Source organism: Pelophylax lessonae (genome assembly GCF_965119305.1).
Source record: "Pelophylax lessonae genome assembly, chromosome: 4".
Classification (NCBI taxonomy): domain Eukaryota; kingdom Metazoa; phylum Chordata; class Amphibia; order Anura; family Ranidae; genus Pelophylax; species Pelophylax lessonae.
The window spans coordinates 273,183,026-273,203,221 of NC_138771.1; the positions used below are offsets into that span (position 1 = coordinate 273,183,026).

Consider the following 20,196-nt stretch of genomic DNA (forward strand, 5'->3'; position numbering starts at 1 on the left):
AATTGATTGTTTACGTAGCAATTGTTATATACTACACTATAATCAGACTGGTGGAGTAATGAGTGACAAAGAAGGAGAGACTATAAGAGAATGGGATTGGCCAAAGAAAGGAAAATTACCTGACCCTATTACATTACAGGTAAATTTGTGATTTAATTATATATAATTTACATATGTGTTGTCAGTGAATGAGACAAGATTGATGAAACTAATAGCAGCTTCCATTAAAGTTAGTTCTCATGTAATTCAGCATATAGAACAACATACTCCTTGGAATACACAAACACTTCCTAACACAGTTTGCTGATTTCTTATGATTTGTTTTGGTGAGGCCTTTTACATATACATGACATTAAAGGATACGAGTTTGGTTTCTGAACCTTTGAAATGAAATGGTCTGTGTTGAGTTCTTTGGAGTTCCTTAAAACCTTTCCTTTTTTCTCTAGGTCAATGAATACCTCTCTATTAAAATTTCTGGGCAGTTTGCCATTAGTTTGACTTACAAATGGCAGCAGGAGTTTGTACGTTTATCTCTCTCACCACTTCAGGACATCCCTCCTCCACAGGCTGAAGATCTGGTAAGCTCTCCCAAAGACCAATACCTTTTAGGCCTTATGCAGACTGGACGTTTGCCCAGCTCTTCTAAATGCCTTTTCTCCTGGCAGGAGAAAAGCAGCTTTAAAAAGGCACCTACAGGGGTTGGACAAAAATATGGAAACACTACATGATTTGCAGGTGGGAAAGTGATGACATGTTCTGCGTTGAAAGTGGAAGTGATGTAACATGGGACAGAAGGCCACATCAACTCCAAACGTACAAAAAACACTAGACACACCAAACTGGCTTAGTATTAGCCGCGGCCCAGCTCTACTAAATGCATTTTCTCCTGGCAGGAGAAAAGCAGCTTTAAAAAGGCACCTACAGGGGTTGGACAAAAATATGGAAACACTACATGATTTGCAGGTGGGAAAGTGATGACATGTTCCGCGTTGAAAGTGGAAGTTATGTAACATGGGACATAGGACGCATAAACTCCAAACGTACAAAAAACAATAGACACACCAAACTGGATTAGTATTGACCGCGGCCTTGTTTATTGGTTTACACAAATATAAACAATTAACAATTCATTATAAGGCCCTTTCACACTGACGGACTGATCTGGTTCACCTGTAAGTTTTTCAGACGGACCTGATAGGACACTCTATGGAGCGGCTAATGTCAGTAGACATGTGTCCTTTAACACCCGCTGACATTTTGATCTAACCATGTCCGTTAAAAACAGACGGATGGGGATCTGTTTCCTGTCCGCTAAAAACAGATGGATGAGAATCAGTTCCCCACCTGTCCGGCAGTTCGGATTGGATGACAGTTGGATGGAAATGGACAGGTGGTCCGTTTCCATCCAACAGCCCATAGAGGACAGCAGGCTGTGTCCATGTCCGCTCTGCATCAGCGAAGCGGAAACAGACCTGTCATCTTCCTGCTCAGCAGAGAGCTCCCTTGCTGAGTGGGCGGATCCGCTGGCAGACTGTACCAATGTGAAAGGGGCCTACTCTTTTAATCAATAAATACTTTAAAACTGTGAACAAAATCAGCCAAAATCAGTGGGGCCCTCTTTAAATATCCCTCTGGCGCTGTCTTCAGGAAACAATGTCTGCACCAAAATTTTTAGCGGCAGAGGAAGAAAAAGAATTTAAGGAAAGGGGAGCCTGTTTTAAGGCCCCCCTTTCCCTCATGGGTGGCGGTAGAAGTTTCGATCCCCCATTGATTGATTTCAGTGGGGGTTTGTGATTGGCCTCCTGCTTAAATAGGGGGCATGGGAATTTTTGGAATGTTCTACGGGATCAAGTTACCCCCAGAACTTCCAGAACATTCCCAATCAGCTGGCCTTTTTGACATAACACAAAATCCCCCCACTGAAATCAATAAATGGGGGGCATGAAACTCCTACTGCCACCATCCCATAAGGCAAAGGAGGGCCTTAAAACAGTCTATCCTCCCTTTCCTCGCATTCTTCTGCTTCCGCTGCCACTACAAATTTTGGTGCAGACATTGTTTCCCGAAGTCAGCGCCATGTACCAAGACAATAATGCTCCGATTCACACAGCTAGTGTTGTCAAATTGTGGTTTGATGAGCATACAGATGAAGTCTCACATCTTCCCTGGGAGCCACAGTCGCCAAACCTCAATATCATAGGGCCACTATGGTCAATTTTGGAGAACAAGGTCCGGGCTTGTTTTCCGCATCTCTGCGAAAACTGGAATGATTTTTGCATAAAGAGTGGTATCAGAATCCATTATCCCCCATCCAAGACTTATATTTGTCAATTCCTAGGAAAATTCATGCTGTCTTGGATGCCAAAGGCAGTCCAACACCAGATTAGGTAATGATTTTGTTCTTTTACCTGGTGTTTCCATTAATTTGTCCGACCCCTATAAAGTATTTTGCAAACGTGTTTAGAAGTGTTCATTCATTTAATTGGCCAGAATAATCAATTACTCTGGCCATTGAAATGACTGAACAGTCTAATCCTAAATGCACCTAACATAGAGGGGCTTTTACAGGCAGAAAGAAAAAGTAATTTTTGACATCCAGTGTGCATGTGGCCTTAGGCTTTATTCACATATTGGCGTCCTGGATTGCTGGCAGAATTGCTGCAATTCTACCCGCGATCCCTAATCACGGCAAATTGTGGGATGCCTGTGCGATTCCCGTCACTTTCAATGGCACCCCAAACGCAGCACAATTTTGCTGCGATTGTTGCCCGATAAATCGCAGTAAAATCGCGCAAATAGAATCGCAGAACGCCTGTCGCCCAAAGGAAGTTCTTGTACTTCTTTTGAGCGACAAGCGTCCTGCGATTTTATTTGTGCAAATTTACCACGATTCGTCGGGCTACAAATGCAGCAAATTTGCACCACGTTTGGGGTGCCATTGGAAGTGACAGGAGTCGCTCAGGCGCCCATCGATTTTCCGTGATTCAGGATCGTGGGCAGAATCGCAGCGATTCTGCCCACGATCTGGTATGCCAATATGTGAATTGAGCCTTCTTTTTCTGGGTATAGCTGTTTAAACACCAGTTTTTCCTCTTTTATTTTAGGGTCAACTTATAACAAATGAGAACTTTTCATCAAGAACTGCCAAAGAAATGGCCAAGGGGAACAGAAAAAAGGCCAAGGAAAAGGATTTAAAGAGAAGTATGAAGAAAACTGTAAGTAAATGTTTTTTAAGTAAGCAGAACAGGTTATTAGGGCTTTTAAACCACAGCACTTGTTCTAAGACATCAGCAGTGGTGTACATGAATTACTAATAGCCTTGGAAATCCTATGTGAGCAAAAAATAAATCAGTAGCACTCGATCCACTGCAGTGACTGAACTCATTATTAACAAAAATGTCAAACTTTAAAAGTACAGTCTTATTGTAGATAAAAGTATAATAGATATTAAAATAAAATACATTTATAAAATGGTAAATTCCATGTGGCTGATATCTAAGTTCAAAAGTTCACAGTATCTACGTTGAGAACTCCCTCTAGTAGTGAGTAATCCACAAATCTCTCTATTTAGTACATTAACAATATACAGTATGAACAAGTAAGCATGTAAAAATGTGGATGTCACATTAAAAATGACTTTAAGCAATAATACTCTGAATGGGCTCACTGAAAATACACAGAAATGTACTCAAAAGCAGGGGTTCCTAAACTTTTTAATCTGAGAAACCAAATGAAAAAATTGTTACCATACTGGTACCCAGGAAAATAATTTGTACTAAAATAACATGGCTGCATAATAAAAATCAAAATACACAAACAGTGAATAATTCAGCTCTATATTCATAATAGGTTAAGGTGGGGGCTGCATATGAGAACCACTGCAGAATAGCTCCATGTAAACTGGTGGTATGAGGCTAGCTAGCTATCCACAGCTATTGTCTTACAAGCTAATTCCGCCTCAAGTGGCTTACCTTTCTACAGTCAAAAGACAGCTTTGAAACGTTCTTCATTAATTTCTTGGGTTTAGTTTCACACTGTATGCTTTGTTAATTTTTGTTTTGTTCAGTAAATTAAAGCAGTATTAAACCGAAAACCAAAAATTTAATATATTGCAGCTTACACATCATCAGATGTGGTGGCTGCATTCGGTTTCTTCTTCTAGACTTTTTTCCCCCTCTGTTTTCATCTGGTGATCTAGCCAGTAACACACCTGCTGTACAGAGTGCCTCCATTTTGGATGAAAGACCACAGGGGCACCTTTGGACAACAGCATTATTAATCTGGGGCGAGGGGAGTTTTAGATGGACTGGCAGATTTAGATATATTAGTTGATAAAAAGAAAACTTTCCTTTGAAATAAAAATGTAATTTAAAATAAGTATATCCTTTTGCTGTATCTATGAGTCACCTACATAGGGAATATTTAATTTACTGTTTACATTATTTATACCACTAATAAATGTTTGTAATACTTTTGTATTATACATTTATAAAATGTATGATTTTGAATTTTCAACTTTCCCTGAAAAGGGCAGTCAGGCCTTATCACTTTAAAAACCCTCCACTATGCAACATGTTTGTATTCACTGAGGATAATCTTACAGACTGTGTGCCCATGTCTCATATATTATAAATTACAGCTATTGTTCTGAATTCTTTTCTTATTAAATGCAATCATTATTCAACATAATACAAACTACACATGAAAGCTCAACTTTTGCTCACAACTTTGTATTTTTCATCTCCTTTATTGCCATTAAAAGACAAAAGGTAGTATGAGAGTTTTTTGTTTTCCAATGAGCTGCTATCTAGAATCATGCAGCAGAGGACCTGGTGGGTTTTAGATGTTAGCTGTGCTATAATTTTACATTCCTAGAATCCTTGTGTTTAAGTCAGAGTCCTGTTTTTAACAAATCTGCGACAGTATACTATATTGTAAAAAGGTTTATCTTTATTACAGATGACAATAACAGATGTGTTACTAACACCTTTAAAACTCTAAATCAGGGGTCTCCAAATGTTTTACACAAAGGGCCAGTTTACTGTCCTTTAGACTTTTGGGGGGCAAGAATGTGGCCAGTGGGAATAGAAATGCCCCAATGGCAAGTAAACAATGTCTCAGGCTTGATGGTCAATTGAAATTCCATATCTCTGTTTGTCAGTAGTTGGAATGGCCCCTCATTGTTGGTGTCAATGGGAAGAATAGCGTCACGTATCAGTGGAGGAATAGTGCCCCAAGGGCTGGATAAAGGCTAGCAAAGGGCAGCTTTGGGCTTGCAGGCTGCAGTTTGAAGACCACTGCTCTAAAAAGTTCAGACTGGAAGCTATAACAAGAGACAGAGTAGCCCATATATCTGTCAGTGCACAGAAAAAATACAGGCCTTGTATGGCATCATATTGGTCTTTGAAGACAATATCAGCGTTTGACAAATTATGATACTTATCACTGCCTATGACCATGTAATTATATCAGTTCCTGCCCCTCTGAATCATATAATATAATATTCTTAACATACAGGTGCATCCTATACAATAGAATATCATCAAAAAGTAAATGAATTTCAGTAAATCAATTCAAAAAGTGAAACTCATATATTTTATATAGATGCGTTACACACAGAGTAGTACATTTCAAGCATTTCTTTATGAAACACATTGGACCAACACCAGCAGATGACATGGCTCCCCAAATCATCACTGTCTGTGGAAACTTCACACTGGACCTCATGTAACTTGAATTCTGTGCCTCTCCACTCTTCCTCCAGACTTTGGAATCTTTATTTCGAAATTAAATGCAAAATTGTCTACAGTCCGTGATGATTTGGGTAGCCATGTCATCTGGCGTTGGTCCGTTATGTTTTATCAAGTCCAAAGTCAGGGCAGCCCTCTACCAAGAAATTCTAGAGCACTTCATGCTTCCCTCTGCTGACCAGCTTTCAGGAGATGCTTATTTCATTTTTCCCTGCCCACTCTGCCAAAAGTACCAATACCTGGTTTAATTATAATGGTATGACTGTGTTTGATTGGCCAGCAAACTTGCCTGACCTAAACCCCAAAGAAAACCTGTGGGGTATTGTCAAGAAGAAGATGAGACACCAGACACAACAATGCAGATGAGCTGAAGGCCGCAATCAAAGCAACCTGGGCTTCCATAACACCTCAGCAGTGCCACAGGCTGATCGCCTTCATGCCACATCACATTGATTCAGTTTTTATGCAAAAGAAGCCCTGACCAAGTATTGAGTGCATACTATACTGTACATGGACTTTCAGTAAGCCAACATTTCTTTATTACATTTTTTTTTTTTTTTTTTTTTTTTATTGGTCTTATGTAATATTCTAATTTTCTGAGGTTCTGAATTTTGGGTTTTCACTAGCTGTAAGCCATAATCATCAAAATTAAAAGAGAGAAATGCTTGAAATATATCACTCTGTGTGTAACACATCTACTGTAAATAAATTAAAAAAATGAAAATCATATATTTTATTTACAGTAGATGTGTTACACACAGAGTGATATATTTCAAGCATTTCTCTCTTTTAATTTTGATGATTATGGCTTACAGCTAGTGAAAACCCAAAATTCAGAACCTCAGAAAATTAGAATATCATCAAAAAGTTAATTGATTTAAGTAATTAAATTAAAAAAATGAAAATCATATATTTTAATTACTTAAATCAATTAACTTTTTGATGATATTCTAATTTTATGAGATGCACCTGTAAAAATGTAGCACACGCAATTTAGAGATGGATTTTATTTATGCAGACCAGCTGTTGTCATAGCATAAAAATTTAATTATTCCTATGGGTGCCAGTTCTTGCAATGATTAGATACAGCCTAACAAAATGGAAACAAAGAATGTATCTGTGCTCTCATTCTTTATGTAAAGAATCTAAGCTAAATCTATATACGGTACAGTGGAAAGGAAAGTAAATTAAATTGAGTGGTTTAGATTTGCATGTGTCTAATATCACAACCTGCATGTATCCATTTTTTTTTTTGCAGACAATTTTATCTGAACTGGTAAAAACACTTGAAATTCCTGAGAACCACATCAGTCCTTCAAATGATGTAAATGCAGCAACTGAGCTCCGGAGACTGCAACGAAAGATCAGAAATATTGCTGAGGATTGGATGGAGCATTATAGATTGGCTTCTGGTGAGTGCCAACTATTGTACAATGAAATGGAAACATACTTTTTAATAAATAAATATATTTTAACGGAAATTACTTCTTCTGTTATATTATTACAGTTCAGTTCTTGTGGTGGCTCGCAATTGCATTCCACTAGTTTTATTTTAACAAAAGAGGAAAAGTATTAATTTTGTTGTCATAAATTCCTAGCTCTGCGGCTTAACACTAGCACTGAGCCAATTAAAAGCCTCCCCTGCCCTATTTGCCCTATTCCTGGGTGTCTGTGTTAACAGTTAAAGTGTTGCTAAACCCAGGAAACTGCATTTGCTATATCTGGTCTCCCACAGCACACAGAACATGGAAATGCAATTATTTTAGTAAACATAAACTGCTAAATACCTTTTCTTATAAGCAGTAAATAGCAGCCTTATGAATTATATCATATACACAACGTTTGACCTGCGCCAGTGAAAAAGTCAAGTACATTCGATCTTATGAAAAAAGTTTCAATTGTAGCTGTAGTTAGTCTTTTTAGGAGATATGCAGGATAGTTCAATCCCTGGGGTTAGTGGAGATGGATAGTGGAGGTGGCTGCAGGCTTCATACAGAGCTAGAGAGGGACTCTACAACAGACAGAAAGGGGTAGGAGAAGAAAAGCAGCGCCATCTCAGTGTAGATTAAAAGGTTATTTATTACATAAAAACAATGTAGTAACTCACACAGAGGAAATAGTTGATCAGCAAATGGGGATGGTTCATCTGCAACACTGTAGGGATGTTAGGGAAGTACACTGTGGCGGCCGTGGTTCTGGCTGTGCCAGTGGAGTCCGACACTTCCTGTGTTTCTGGCAGCATTCAGTATCCAGGCTTACATCCAATAGTGGCAGGGGGTGCTCATGTTGCTCCTTCCTCAGGCGATCTATGAATTCTACAAGTGTCTGGTTAAAGCTTGTAGGAGGAGTTTTCATTCTCCTTTGACTGTCCTAAGAGGCTGCAGGATCCCTGACTCTCCATGTGGACAGTGCTGATTGACCCTGTGCTAGACACATGCACCCTCCCGAAAAAAAATAAAAAATTTCTCTAGCAATACACACCAAACTGAGCATTTGTATTGTGCCCCCAATGCTTTGTTCTATCAGGAGATGTATTAGGGACTGTGGAAGAAGGGGGGAGGGGGGGGGGGTCAAAGCAGATAGAATCAAACAGCCTTTTTACACAATGTGCAAGATTAACCAAGCATGCTTTACTGCATATGCAGACTGATTTTACTGTTGTGGGTTTAGTAACACTTTAACTGCTGCAAGTTCAGGGCTAAGTCACCGATCGTCCCTGCACAGGGAAGGAAAAGGCAGAACAAAACAAAAATCAAACAAAATTGAATCGGGCTGAGTGCTTTGCCACCATTCACATGAATTCTTCTATTTTTATGAATGTAAAACAGACATGGATTCCCCTGAGGTGGAAATTATAATGTCATATGTCTGCCTCTACTACTCATTTAGGCTTTAAAGTATTAATTTCTATCAGCCCTTTCCTTTGCCAATGTTTTAGAAAATCAACACTACTGTGTACGGTATGTTAACTAAATAGCTTATAAATAAATCGCTGGTGCGTAATACCTGAGCAAAATTGCTCCAGTCTTTCTTCAGAGATCCAGTTATTGCCTTGTTGAGTACCTCCATCTTACCTCTTGCACAGCATAGGCAAAAAGTCCAAATTTTAGTTTGTTTAGGCTGCACATCTGGGTAAGGAGGGAATGCAAGGAAGTTGATGGAACAGATTATGAAGGCGCTTCCATGTTTTCATACTTGAGGAATGCAAATGTTTAATTTAAGACAAAGCATTTTCCTGGATACTGTGGAGTGAATCAGCCATGTAACCCCCATATGACTGATGATATACAGTATAACTAAAGTGCATGGTAGTATGGCTGGAAAATGGAATACAGTATAATGCTTCATCAAGATGTATTAACTTATAGGTTTAAATGCTTTTATGTTATGCGGATGTATTTTATATGCAGTGGACCACCCAAGATCAGCCCAGGTGATGTCAGATGTTCTTTATGATAATAGATTAAAAGTATTACACATGAGACCATTATGAGTTTTCAAGATTTTGAGGTTTAGTTCATGACATCAGTCTGATTTTGTAGGACTTGATTCACCTCACATACAGAGGATGTCTGACGCACCTCCCAAAACATCACGCAAAAGGAAAGTCCAGTCTGCTACTTCTTTCCCAATAGCTACACCCGTACCGAAGTCTGAGCCTGTGATAGAAACAGAAGCCAGGAATATACCAAGCAAAGAAGGTTCTCAGCCATACGGACGCTTCCTGTCAGCACCGGTCCATGCTCATTTTACACACTGGGATAGATCCCTAAGCTCTGCTTCCCCCAGGTATAAGAGTTTGTATATTTATATATTATATTATGAGACATAGGATGAATTTACCAAAACTGGAGCAGACAGAGTCTGAAGCAGCTGTGCATATTAACCAATCAGCTTCTAACTTCAGTTTTTTCAGATAAGCTTTAAAAACAGAAAACCAAAGGTGGTTGGTTGGTTGCTATGCTCCAATTTTAGTTCATTCCCCTCATGGAGCCCATCAGTTGGGCCTGAGTGTGTACCTGTAATACAATAAAAACATTATAGTACAGTATTTTTTAAGCTGTTTGAATAATCACAGTAGGCATTTCTCTGATGTTAGGTTCTAATAAACATATTTGTAATAAATAGGTAGATTAAAGAGGAACTAAAGGACATTTTTTTAATAAATAAAGGGAGGGTTCTAACACCTGTCCATTTATTTGCCATCTGTGTCCCATTGGGGAGATTTCCCTTCACTTCTTGTCCCATAGCCACAACAGTAAAGGAATCCCTGATAGTCACCAGGGTCTTTAGAACTAGTGTCCCCCTTGAAAGATTTCCCTTCTATTCCTGTTGTGGCGACAAGATTTTGGCATTTTTTTTTCTTTTAGTGATAATAGTCACCAGGACAAATAGAGAGTGTATGTCTCCATAAAGGCTTACAAAATGTTCAAATTTTTTTTCTTTAAAATAACAAATATGTTATACTTACCTGCTCTGTGCATAGAGCAGCCCCGATCCTCTTCTTCTCGGGTCCCCCACTGATGCTATGGGCTCCACCCCTCCCCCGCCCAGTGCCCCAACAGCAAAATACTTGCTCTGGGGGCACTCATTTGCATGCTCGTTCCTGCACACAGAGAGTGGGGCTCAGTCCCTCCCCCGCTCCCTTCTCACTGGCTGTGATTGACAGCAGTGGGAGATAATGAGCCAATGAGGAGGCAGAGACCTGAGATAGCAGTTACTCTATTGCACATTGCTGGCTCGAGATTGGACTCTGATAAGTATTAGAAGGGGATGGGGGGGCAGGGGAGGGGCTGCATACTGAAGGTTTTCATAGAATGCATGAAGGTAAAAAACCTTTTACAACCACTTTAACGGGGACAACAATAAAAACAGGTGTTCTAATCCCTCTCCACTTTACCCAAAAACTAAGGATAATATTTTTGCCTTTAGTTATGCTTTGTGTATATCCTGACAGTACAGTATATATACAAAATGTAATATATTAGCTCTATTTGCTGCTTGAACATACTGCAGTTAATGCATAAGTATTTTTTTTCTTGTTATTTCAGGCCTTCTTCATTGTCAAGCACCAAAAAAGAGCACACATCTGCTGATCCAAGCTTCAGTAAAAGTGCATCCGGCTTAAATATTGTTAGTAAGTCAGGGTAAGTAATAGTAAGTATTACATCAGCTAAAGATTGCTTTTATGGACCATTAGGAATTTTGAACTTCTACATGAATGCTCCGAAAATGTGTTCTGTTTTTTCATCTACTGTATGTCAAAATAATAAACACAGATAGTCAGGGCCGCCGCTAGAAATCCCAGGGCCCCATACAGCCTATTTGACAGGGCCCCCCCCCCCCCCACTTCCAGCGGCGAAAATATCAAAATGATTAACCCCCCCCCCCCCTAATCTCTCTTCCTAGCACATATCCCTCCCAATCACCCTTCCCAGCACAACCCCCCAAATCCCTCCACAAATTCACAAACCCATCCCCCCAGCACAAATTCCCCCCTCTTAGCACAAATGCCCCAGCCCCACTCCTAGCACAAACTTTCCCACAATTCCCCCTTCTGGCTCAAATCCCCCAAACCCTCCTACAAGCACATACCCCCCATTCCTCCTTCTACCAAATGCCCCCCCCCCAAATCCCCATTACACTTTCTAGCAATGAGAGCTGCCAATCCCTCAAACATCCCAGGCATAAATTATTTTCCCATTATTATTTCTGTAAGCCCCCAAACCGACAGGGAGAAACCAATACTAAGCCAGGAGGGGGTGCACTGTGTTGTGCTTCCCCCTCCTGTCTGAACAACACACAGCATAAGAGACAGGATCGCTCTTACATTGCATCGGACTGTACACTCACACACAGTTTGATTACCCCCCCCCCCACCCACATTTCCTGCTGTCTGGAGATGAGCAGCCCGTGGAGGAGGTAGGGGGTGGTAATCAAACTATGTGTGTGTGTGTGTACAGTGCGATGCAATGTAAGAGCGATCCTGTCTCTTATGCTGCATGGACGAGTGTTGTTCAGACAGGAGGGGAGAGCCCACACAGCACCACACAGCGCACCTCCTCCCAGGTCTTACCTCTCCACAACTCCACCACTTCTCCAGACTGCAGTCCCCGTGTCCCAGCTCTGAGTGTGGGCGGGGACAAACAGCTGAAAGCCGGCGAGAGGGGGAAAACCCGGCTTTCAGCTGGTGGAGGAAGAGGCAGACAGTGCATCGCTCTGTCATTGATCCCTCTCCCCACCAATCTTCCTGCTGCCCGGGCCCCCCTATGGGCCCGGGCCCCATACAGGAGTACTGGCTGTACCCCCCTGATGGCGGCCCTGCAGATAGTATTTTTTAGCATACCTGCACATACCTGAAACAGCCTCCCCAACGTTCTTTTCACAGCTAAGTTTTACCACTAACATTCCCACTGGCCTATTAATATGATATGCAGCTTCAGGGTCTATACGTATATATATAAGGCTACTATAAGAAAATCAAAAGTATCAGAGGAGCTCATCACTTGTCTTGCAACAATAAAATGCTGTCTGTGGCAAACTTGGTAAAAACCACCTGGATGTTCTACATCTCTATTGGAATAATATTCTGTGGATAGATGGGACAAACGTTTTAGTGTACTGTAAAGCACAACGGGGGACATTTACAAAAACTGGAGAGTGCAAAATCTGGTGCAGCTTTCGTTTTATTGTCAAAGCTTATTTGAACATGCTGAAGTTGGAAGCTGATTGGCTATTATGCATGGTTGCACTAGATTTTGCATTCTCCAGTGTTAGTAAATCAACCCCAGTCAAGGAAGTGTAATTGTATGGAACCTTCTAAAGCAGGTCATAGACAGTGCGAACCACGTATTGCAGGAAAGAAATTTGCAGGATTCCCCCATTAATACATACATAATGTGCTGACAATGGAATCCCTCTTGCCGAGCAATTGTCTTCTACCAGCGGGTGGGGGAGCCCAGGGTCCCCGGGGGGAGAAGACAGTTATTATTGCTAGCGGCTATAGCAGCCCTTAGTGATAATTACAAGTGAATCTGGCAGGCTGGTTGTACCCAAGTTGCTAGAATAATCCACTTATCAGCCTGCCCATACACGATTCAAGTCTGAACCGGTTCCTGCTGAACCGGCCCAATTTTGAACCGTCTATGTCCGGCCTAAGACTGGAGTAGCCATAATTTGGAGCAGCTTAACTGACCAAGCTGAAGGCAGAAGCTGATATGTTAATATGCAAATGTGCTTCAGATCCTGTCTGCTTCAGTTTTAGTCTCTGTATGTGAGATAGTTGTTAAAGATGAACTCCAAGGATGATATATTTAGCATACTTACACTGTGCTAGCTTGGCACAATGTAAGTATGCATATGTGATACCTGATTGTGGAAGTGTGATCGCTTCTCGGCCTTTTGGCTAAGATCAAGTGTAGTATCTGTTCTTATCAGTTGATATGGAACCTGATGGTTAGTATCGGTGGGGGCCGAAATGAACCAGGGCGCTCCGGAACTACCGGGGGACTGGGAAGTAAGCCACATCAGAGAAAGCCGGATGGGTCCATTGCCTTCTGATTTGAATGGGTCCGCCCCTACCAGTTTGAAGGGAGCGAGAAAACTGGATTGGTTCCGTGGCCAGTTAGTACTGCTCCTGGATGTGATTGGTAAGGAACGGCGGTGGCGGTGGGGGAGCCTTTCCTCCTGGGTTGAATCTGGCCTTCTTGCAAAAGGCTTGTCCCCAGTTGAAGGTAGGTTCTCCCTAAGCTGTCCAAAGTTCTGATGCCTCCTGGTGGGATAGGGCTACACTCGGTCTGGCCTTTGGGCCGGGGTAGAAAAAGCCCGTAGTGTATGTGCCCCTGGGGTGGCAGCCCAGGGGTGCCTTAATTCTCACTGGTGAGGGGCAGCTCGCCTTGAGTTTTTCGGCACCATGGTCACTGCACCTACACACTTTTTTAAGCACCTGCCTCTTGGGCAAGGCCTTTTGGCTTCGACCAGAGGAATTTTTATTCCGGCCGGAAGGCCTGCCTTTGTTTTTCACTTAGGCACTAATTCACCTCTCCACTTCCCCTTCCCCACCTTTTTGTTCGTGTGTGCTTTTTCTTTGTAGTGTTTTGTCACTTCACTATCACCTTTTCCTTCCTCTGCACGACGAGTACGGTGTGGGTCTCTGGGCCTACCTTGAAAGTCTTGGGAGGGGGTGGACATGGCCTTTTGGCTTAGTTCGCCCTCTCTCATGGGGTCTCCCTTCGGGGGAGCCCCACCCAGTACTTGGGGTGGGCTGTTTCGGCAGTCCCCCTGGAGAACGGGGTTTGCCAGGTCTCGGCCAGGCAAACCATAGGAAGTACCTCAGTCCCTGTCAGGAGTCTTGCGCCCCGGGGGATCAAGGTATAGGTCCAACCTCTTCGGAGGCCAGACCATTTCGCACACCCTGTGCAGTTTTTGTGTGTTCACGTTTGCGTGTGTGCACTTTTTATGCACCGGGTGAAGTCTTTTGAGTGTGTTTCACACGCTACGGGCTTAAAAAAAAAAAACCTGATTGTGGAAGTTGTAGCCAGAGCTACTACACTGATACTACAGTGGCTACTGACTTCTGTGTGCTGTTCAGAGTTTCTGTCCTTCTGCATAGGAACCACAAAGAGTTGTTCACTCAGCACTGCCACTATTCAGAGAACATCTTGCATGTTTCTCAATGAATGCAAAGCGTATTCTGATTGGACGAGGCTTAGATCATGACGCCCCTCTTCTCAACCTCATTCAATTAGAGAACGCTTTGCATTTATTGAGAAAAATGCAAGGCATTCTTTCAATGGTGGCCTTGCCCAGCGAATTACCCCTTGTGGTTACTATGAAGCGTATCTGTTTGGCACAGTACTTGGAAGACCGCACCTATCACTGTAGTACAGTGCCTTGAAAAAGTATTCATACCCCTTGGAATTTTCCACATTTTGTCATGTTACAACCAAAAACGTAAATGTATTTTATTGGGATTTTATGTGATAGATCAACACAATGTGGCACATAATTGAAGTGATGGAAAATAATAAACGCTTTTTAAAATGTTTTACAAATAAATATCTGAAAAGTGTAACTGAGGAGATATATGCAGGATTTTAAAAGTGCCACAAACAAAATATAATATAAAAAATAAATTTTTATTATAATCATTAAAATATTTTGTCAGATAAAAACATTTGAAAGGAATTTATTCATACAATACTGTTGCAATGTGTTCATTGCTTTTTCAGGAAATTTTGCTAGAGTATTGCAAAACAGTTCACTACAAAAAAAGCAATATGTTAGTATACAAATACATAAACACAAAAAAAATGCCAATAAATCTACATTTGAACATTAAATCATAGTATATGTTATTCAGATAGATCTGGGTAATTAACACCCATAATGTAAATTAGCACACATATTTATGGGTAAACTGGGGGAGTCCCCTCACCTTATTGTTTAATAAATAGGTGTCTGTTAAGAATCTAACATCATATATTGCACCAAGAGATCAGTAACTGCAGATTGGAAAACAGGAGCCTACTTGACAAACCCGCTGCTTGAGGGGGGAAGAGACGCACCTTAAGGTAATTGTAAAAGAGATAAGCTGAAATGTGTCCTATAAAACCACAGGAGGAGAAAGGAAGATCATGCCTCAAATTAACACAGATTAATAAGAGATTGCAAGAATATTTGAGTGGATTATAATAAAAATTGTTTTTCTCTTTCGTTCATTGACAGACACAGCTCCTGATCTTCTTAACCATTGGGTTATACTGCCCTCTACAGGAGTAGGACACTAGGCAGAAAAAAAGATTGACTTTGCCTATGGGCAGTCCCCCTCTGCTATAGGTACTGCCTAAGTAAGTAAGTCCTGCCAATTTTTTTCCTTTTAGATAGATTTTTGCTATTTTTTCACTGGAGATCTACAATCAACTGCCGGACTGATGGATGGGCTGGATAATCTAAATTCAGTGGTCATCCTAGTTTGGCCAGCGAGCGCACGCATACCTCAGCTCCATGCTAGGTCGGCCGCAACATAGCCCCACCGGATAGGGGCTGGAATGCGAGTTAAATGCCTTGCAAGGTCGCACACAACTGGATCGCAGCCAGCGTTACAGCCTTCCTCCTGGCCGACAGCCCCCCCCATTTTGATGGCGAGGGGTTCTGTCTGGAGCGGTGCCCACCTGGTTCCTGGTAGGGTAAGTAGTTGTCCACCCTCCCTCCCTGGAGGGTCTTGGGGTGGACGCGGGCCCTTTCATGGGACGGTCGGACCCCCAGGGTTCCCCTACTTCCCGTTAGGCTCCCCCTTATCTGTGTCTGGTGGTCCCTGTGGGCCATATAGCCCCCCATCTGCCCCCCCCCACCCATGCTGGGGTTGTGATGTGGTCTGGCCTACCTCCTGGGACTGAGGCAGGGTACTGACTGGCGATGGGGGCTGAGGGGTGCGCCAGCAGCAACAGGGCGCTCGGCTGTACCTGGTGGGAGCTCCTGTCAGGGTCCCTATTCTTGCCTGGGCCTGTTTTATAAGGCCTAAGGATCCCTCCTGGGTCCCTGGGAGCCTCATGGTGCTGCACGGGGCCACCATTTTGTCATAGCCTTTGCTGTAATACATGGTGGCCATGTTTGTGTAGTCCGGCAGCCATTTTGCGTTAGTCCGGCATTGGAAATAGTGGCGGCCATGACAGTGGAGCCTTCCTGGGCGGCGATTTCAATTGTGGGAGCCCCTCCACATTCCCTGGTGCTGATTTTTAGGTCTTTTCCCTTGCTTGGATGCCGCACATGGAGTGCATTTAATCCTGGTGCTGCCGGTGCTTGTTCCATGGGGTGTTGAGTCAGGTGGGGTCCTCTCCCTCTCTGCTGCAGGATCGTGGGGAGCTCTGTTGCTGGTTACTGGGTGGTGCTGCCAGCTTGATAGGGTTGTCCCTTAGCAGTGTTTGCACTTTTTTTGTGGGGGTCCCCCTATTGACCCATGGAGCCCCTGGAGCACGTTTCCCCACCTGACCCCCTCTCAGAGGCTGCGGGGCCCTCCAGATCCCAACCATACATTGATGCACTGACGCGGTCCTGAAGTCCTTTGTGTCCCGGGTGGAGGTGGCTTTGGGTGGCGGGCTAGCAAAAAGTGCCCCCTGCCTTTCCCTGCCTCATCTGTCTCCTCAGATCCTGAATATAATATGGCCACTGCGGATGTGGCTTACCCTGCTGAGTCTGCGACCACACGTCCTGAATTCCCAGATAGTGAAGATGATTCCTCTACACCTGTATCTGCGCACGAAATGGCGCTGGTGGACGCACTGATTGTGTTTGTGCGTGAGACTTTAAAGATGGAGGCTTGAAGCTGAAGCTGCCACGGAGGCACCGGTTCCCTTTGGCACTCATAAGCCCTCAACAGTGGCAAAGGTATTCCTTTCCCCTCCTATTTTGATAGAATTGTCGCAAAAGAGTTGGGATGGCCAAAATTTCCCCTTGTGGTCTCTAAGCGCTTTGCTATGCAGTACCCTTATGAGGAGTCCCTTCTTAAAAAATGAACTGTCCATCCGGTGGTGGACCCCCCAATTTCCAGATTGAATAAGGCAACCATAATTTCGGTTGAAGAGTCTCCGGTCTTTAAGGATCGGGCTGACAAAAAAACGGAGGCTGTGGCCTGCAATATGTGCACTTTGGCTGGTTCCGCACTTAGGCCAGTATTCACCATTGCCCTGGTGTCACAAATTGTGACCGAGTAGGCTAAACTTTTACGCCATGACCTGGAGGGGGAGCAGCTCCCCCCTGCCTTTGCTGAGCCAGCAGGCCAGTTGGTTCAGGGGCCGCAGGTTATCTGTGATGCCTCTTTGGATGCGGCTCCCCTGCTTGCTAGACTGTGTCGGCAATGATCCTTAGGCATTTTTTTTACTTAAATGATGGTCTGCGGTGGATGAGGCCCCAGCCTCCCTCCTTTCAGGCATGGAGAGCAGACGTGAACTCTACCCTGCTATATAAAAAATGTATTTATCGCCATAGGGGTTGCCCTGCCAAATATGAAAAGGTGTGCGGCAGATGGCTGTAAACAGCCTCCACCTGTTCTGACTAGACTCCATCTTTCCTGTGTTACTCTGATATTTTGCTGCTCCCACTGAGACGGCTACAACGCAATGCTTTTGACCACTGATATGTTGCCTGATATACTTTCCTCGGTGCCCTATGGTCTGTGATAGTCTCCGCTTGTGCACGGATAGTTTTCCTCTGTACTGCATTTATCACGCCCTTTTAGTATTGTATTTTCGCTTTTGTGATTTGTAATGCACTGTTGCGACTTTCAATAAACTTTGTTTTGAAAGGAAATGATGGTCTGCGGACCAGACTTCTAAAAAGGCCTTAACTGATGTTCCTTTTCAAGGAGATCACCTGTTTGGAGTTACCCTGGATGACATCATTAAGGGTCTCACAGGGGGGAAGACTACTTTTCTTCGGCAGGGTAGTAAGGGCAAGGATCCTCATCGTAGACGTGGCCCATCCTTCTCGGCTCATAAGAAGTTTTTTTGTCCCTAAAGGTCGACTGACAAGGGTTTAAAGCCTTTCAGGGCCTCCTCGGGAGGATCCAAACAACCTTGGTCAGGCAAGTCAAGAGTGGGCTTCTCCAGACCCATGGACAAGGCTTCTTCAGCATGAATTTGTGAATATTGGAAAAACATGGACTTTTTGGGCACGCATATAAAAAAACAAAAACGTTTGTTCAAAACAAGAGTTCACATCATATATTAAAACCATATAAAATCAGACTGGTGTAATGGAATATCTGACCAAACCAAGTTCTAACACTGAACTAGGGTCAGCTGGTATCTCAGGGCCCTGTGGTGATAGCCAACACAGTTGGAATTGGTCAGCATCAATGGCTGAAGCTCAACATGTTTTGCGATATTTCGCTTCTTCAGGATCCTTTGATTTTTCTAGCACAAAGGTACCGTGTAGATAGGCCCTTACCCCTAATATGAATAACAAAAAAAATTGGATAGAGAAAGATGGGGCTTTACGGGCCAGTGGGAGTAGAAGGATCACACACAAAACCAGTTTATATAAAACAGTTTAACATTTTATTGAGTCAAAGATAAAAAACATGGGCAAACATGCACATGTTCACACGGACAAATTGACATGAAAACAAATTTATAAAATCAATCAATAAGAGTCATTGGAAATATAGAAACACATCCCGTGAGGGAAAAACTAAAAGCCTGTGTAGGATGGAGAATAGGTCTCAGAGTTATAGATCTCAGAGCTTTTGGCTTGCTGGGGACCTACATTGACTGCATTCCACTCTGAGACCTATTCTCCATCCTAAACAGGCTTTTGGTTTTTCCCTCACGGGATGTGTTTCTATATTTCCAATGACTCCCTTTGATTGATTTTATAAATTTCTTTTCATGTCAATTTGTCCGTGTGAACATGTGCATGTTTGCCCATGTTTTTTATCTTTGACTCAATAAAATGTTAAACTGTTTTATATAAACTGGTTTTGTGTGTGATCCTTCTACTCCCACTGGCCCGTAAAGCCCCATCTTTCTCTATCCAATTTTTTTAGATTTTTCTAGATGGGTAAAAAGAACAACAATAAGTACATTTCATAACATGTTTAAACTTTTTTTTACTAATAAGTAAACCAAAAATAGAAATACTGTGCTCAATGTCCAAAGGTGTAATACTGACATGCAGGGAGGCCAAGGGTAGATGTGGGGGCTCACACAGTACCATCACCATAATATAGTAAAGTGTCCCTCATACACAAGGAAATAGAACTGTAGACAAAAGATAGGAAAAGCAAGAGACACCACCTTCAAAAACAAAGAGGGATAGGTTATATAACAAACCACATACCCTAAACGTCTCTACTGGTAAGAAGTAGGGGTAGGCATGGGTAACCCTTCCTCACAATGGTGACAACGCATGTGGAGTGGCTCAATCAAGTCAACTTACAGAACAAAAATATTATACCATCTATAAAAAATATAAAACAGTGTAAAACATATACTGCATCCAAAATATATAGCACAGAGGGCACACATCAGCCCATTATGGCTGTGCTGGCCCTTTAATTATCATGACTGGTGATGTAAAGATGCTCACCTCAAATTATATAATCATATCAGGGGTAGCCAAGGTTAAAGTGTTGATTGAAATATATGACTGTAAATCAGTCAAGATAAACCTGTGTCCAGCTAGAGCAGTATCACGAGTATCACTCGTTGCATCAACAGTGGAACAAATGTAAAACACTATAATCTCAAAAGGCTTTCCCAAAGTGTGAGGATCTGCAATGTAAAGAGACATCAAAAAACCAAAAGACCGTCTTACCTATTTATAAAGTGTATGCAGTAAGACTAACACTGGGATAGAGGCAAGGATAGACATAGCCAGAGCAGAGCCAAACAAAACATTGCACATACCAAGGTCGCCAAGGATCGCCCCATGCCAGCCCTGCACATAT

The 20,196-nt window shown here is 42.5% G+C and overlaps 1 protein-coding gene across 1 annotated transcript in view; it reads left to right on the top strand.

Annotated features, from left to right (window-relative positions):
• LOC309553506 (uncharacterized protein C3orf20-like) overlaps positions 1-20,196 on the top strand; it is a 67,139-nt gene that overhangs the window by 22,065 nt on the left and 24,878 nt on the right. The window contains exons 8-13 of the mRNA XM_082254737.1: positions 19-139; positions 447-578; positions 3,105-3,215; positions 7,009-7,162; positions 9,293-9,539; positions 10,802-10,897. Coding sequence (XP_082110863.1) covers positions 19-139; positions 447-578; positions 3,105-3,215; positions 7,009-7,162; positions 9,293-9,539; positions 10,802-10,897 — 861 coding nt within the window. The remainder of the gene's footprint in view (positions 1-18; positions 140-446; positions 579-3,104; positions 3,216-7,008; positions 7,163-9,292; positions 9,540-10,801; positions 10,898-20,196) is intronic.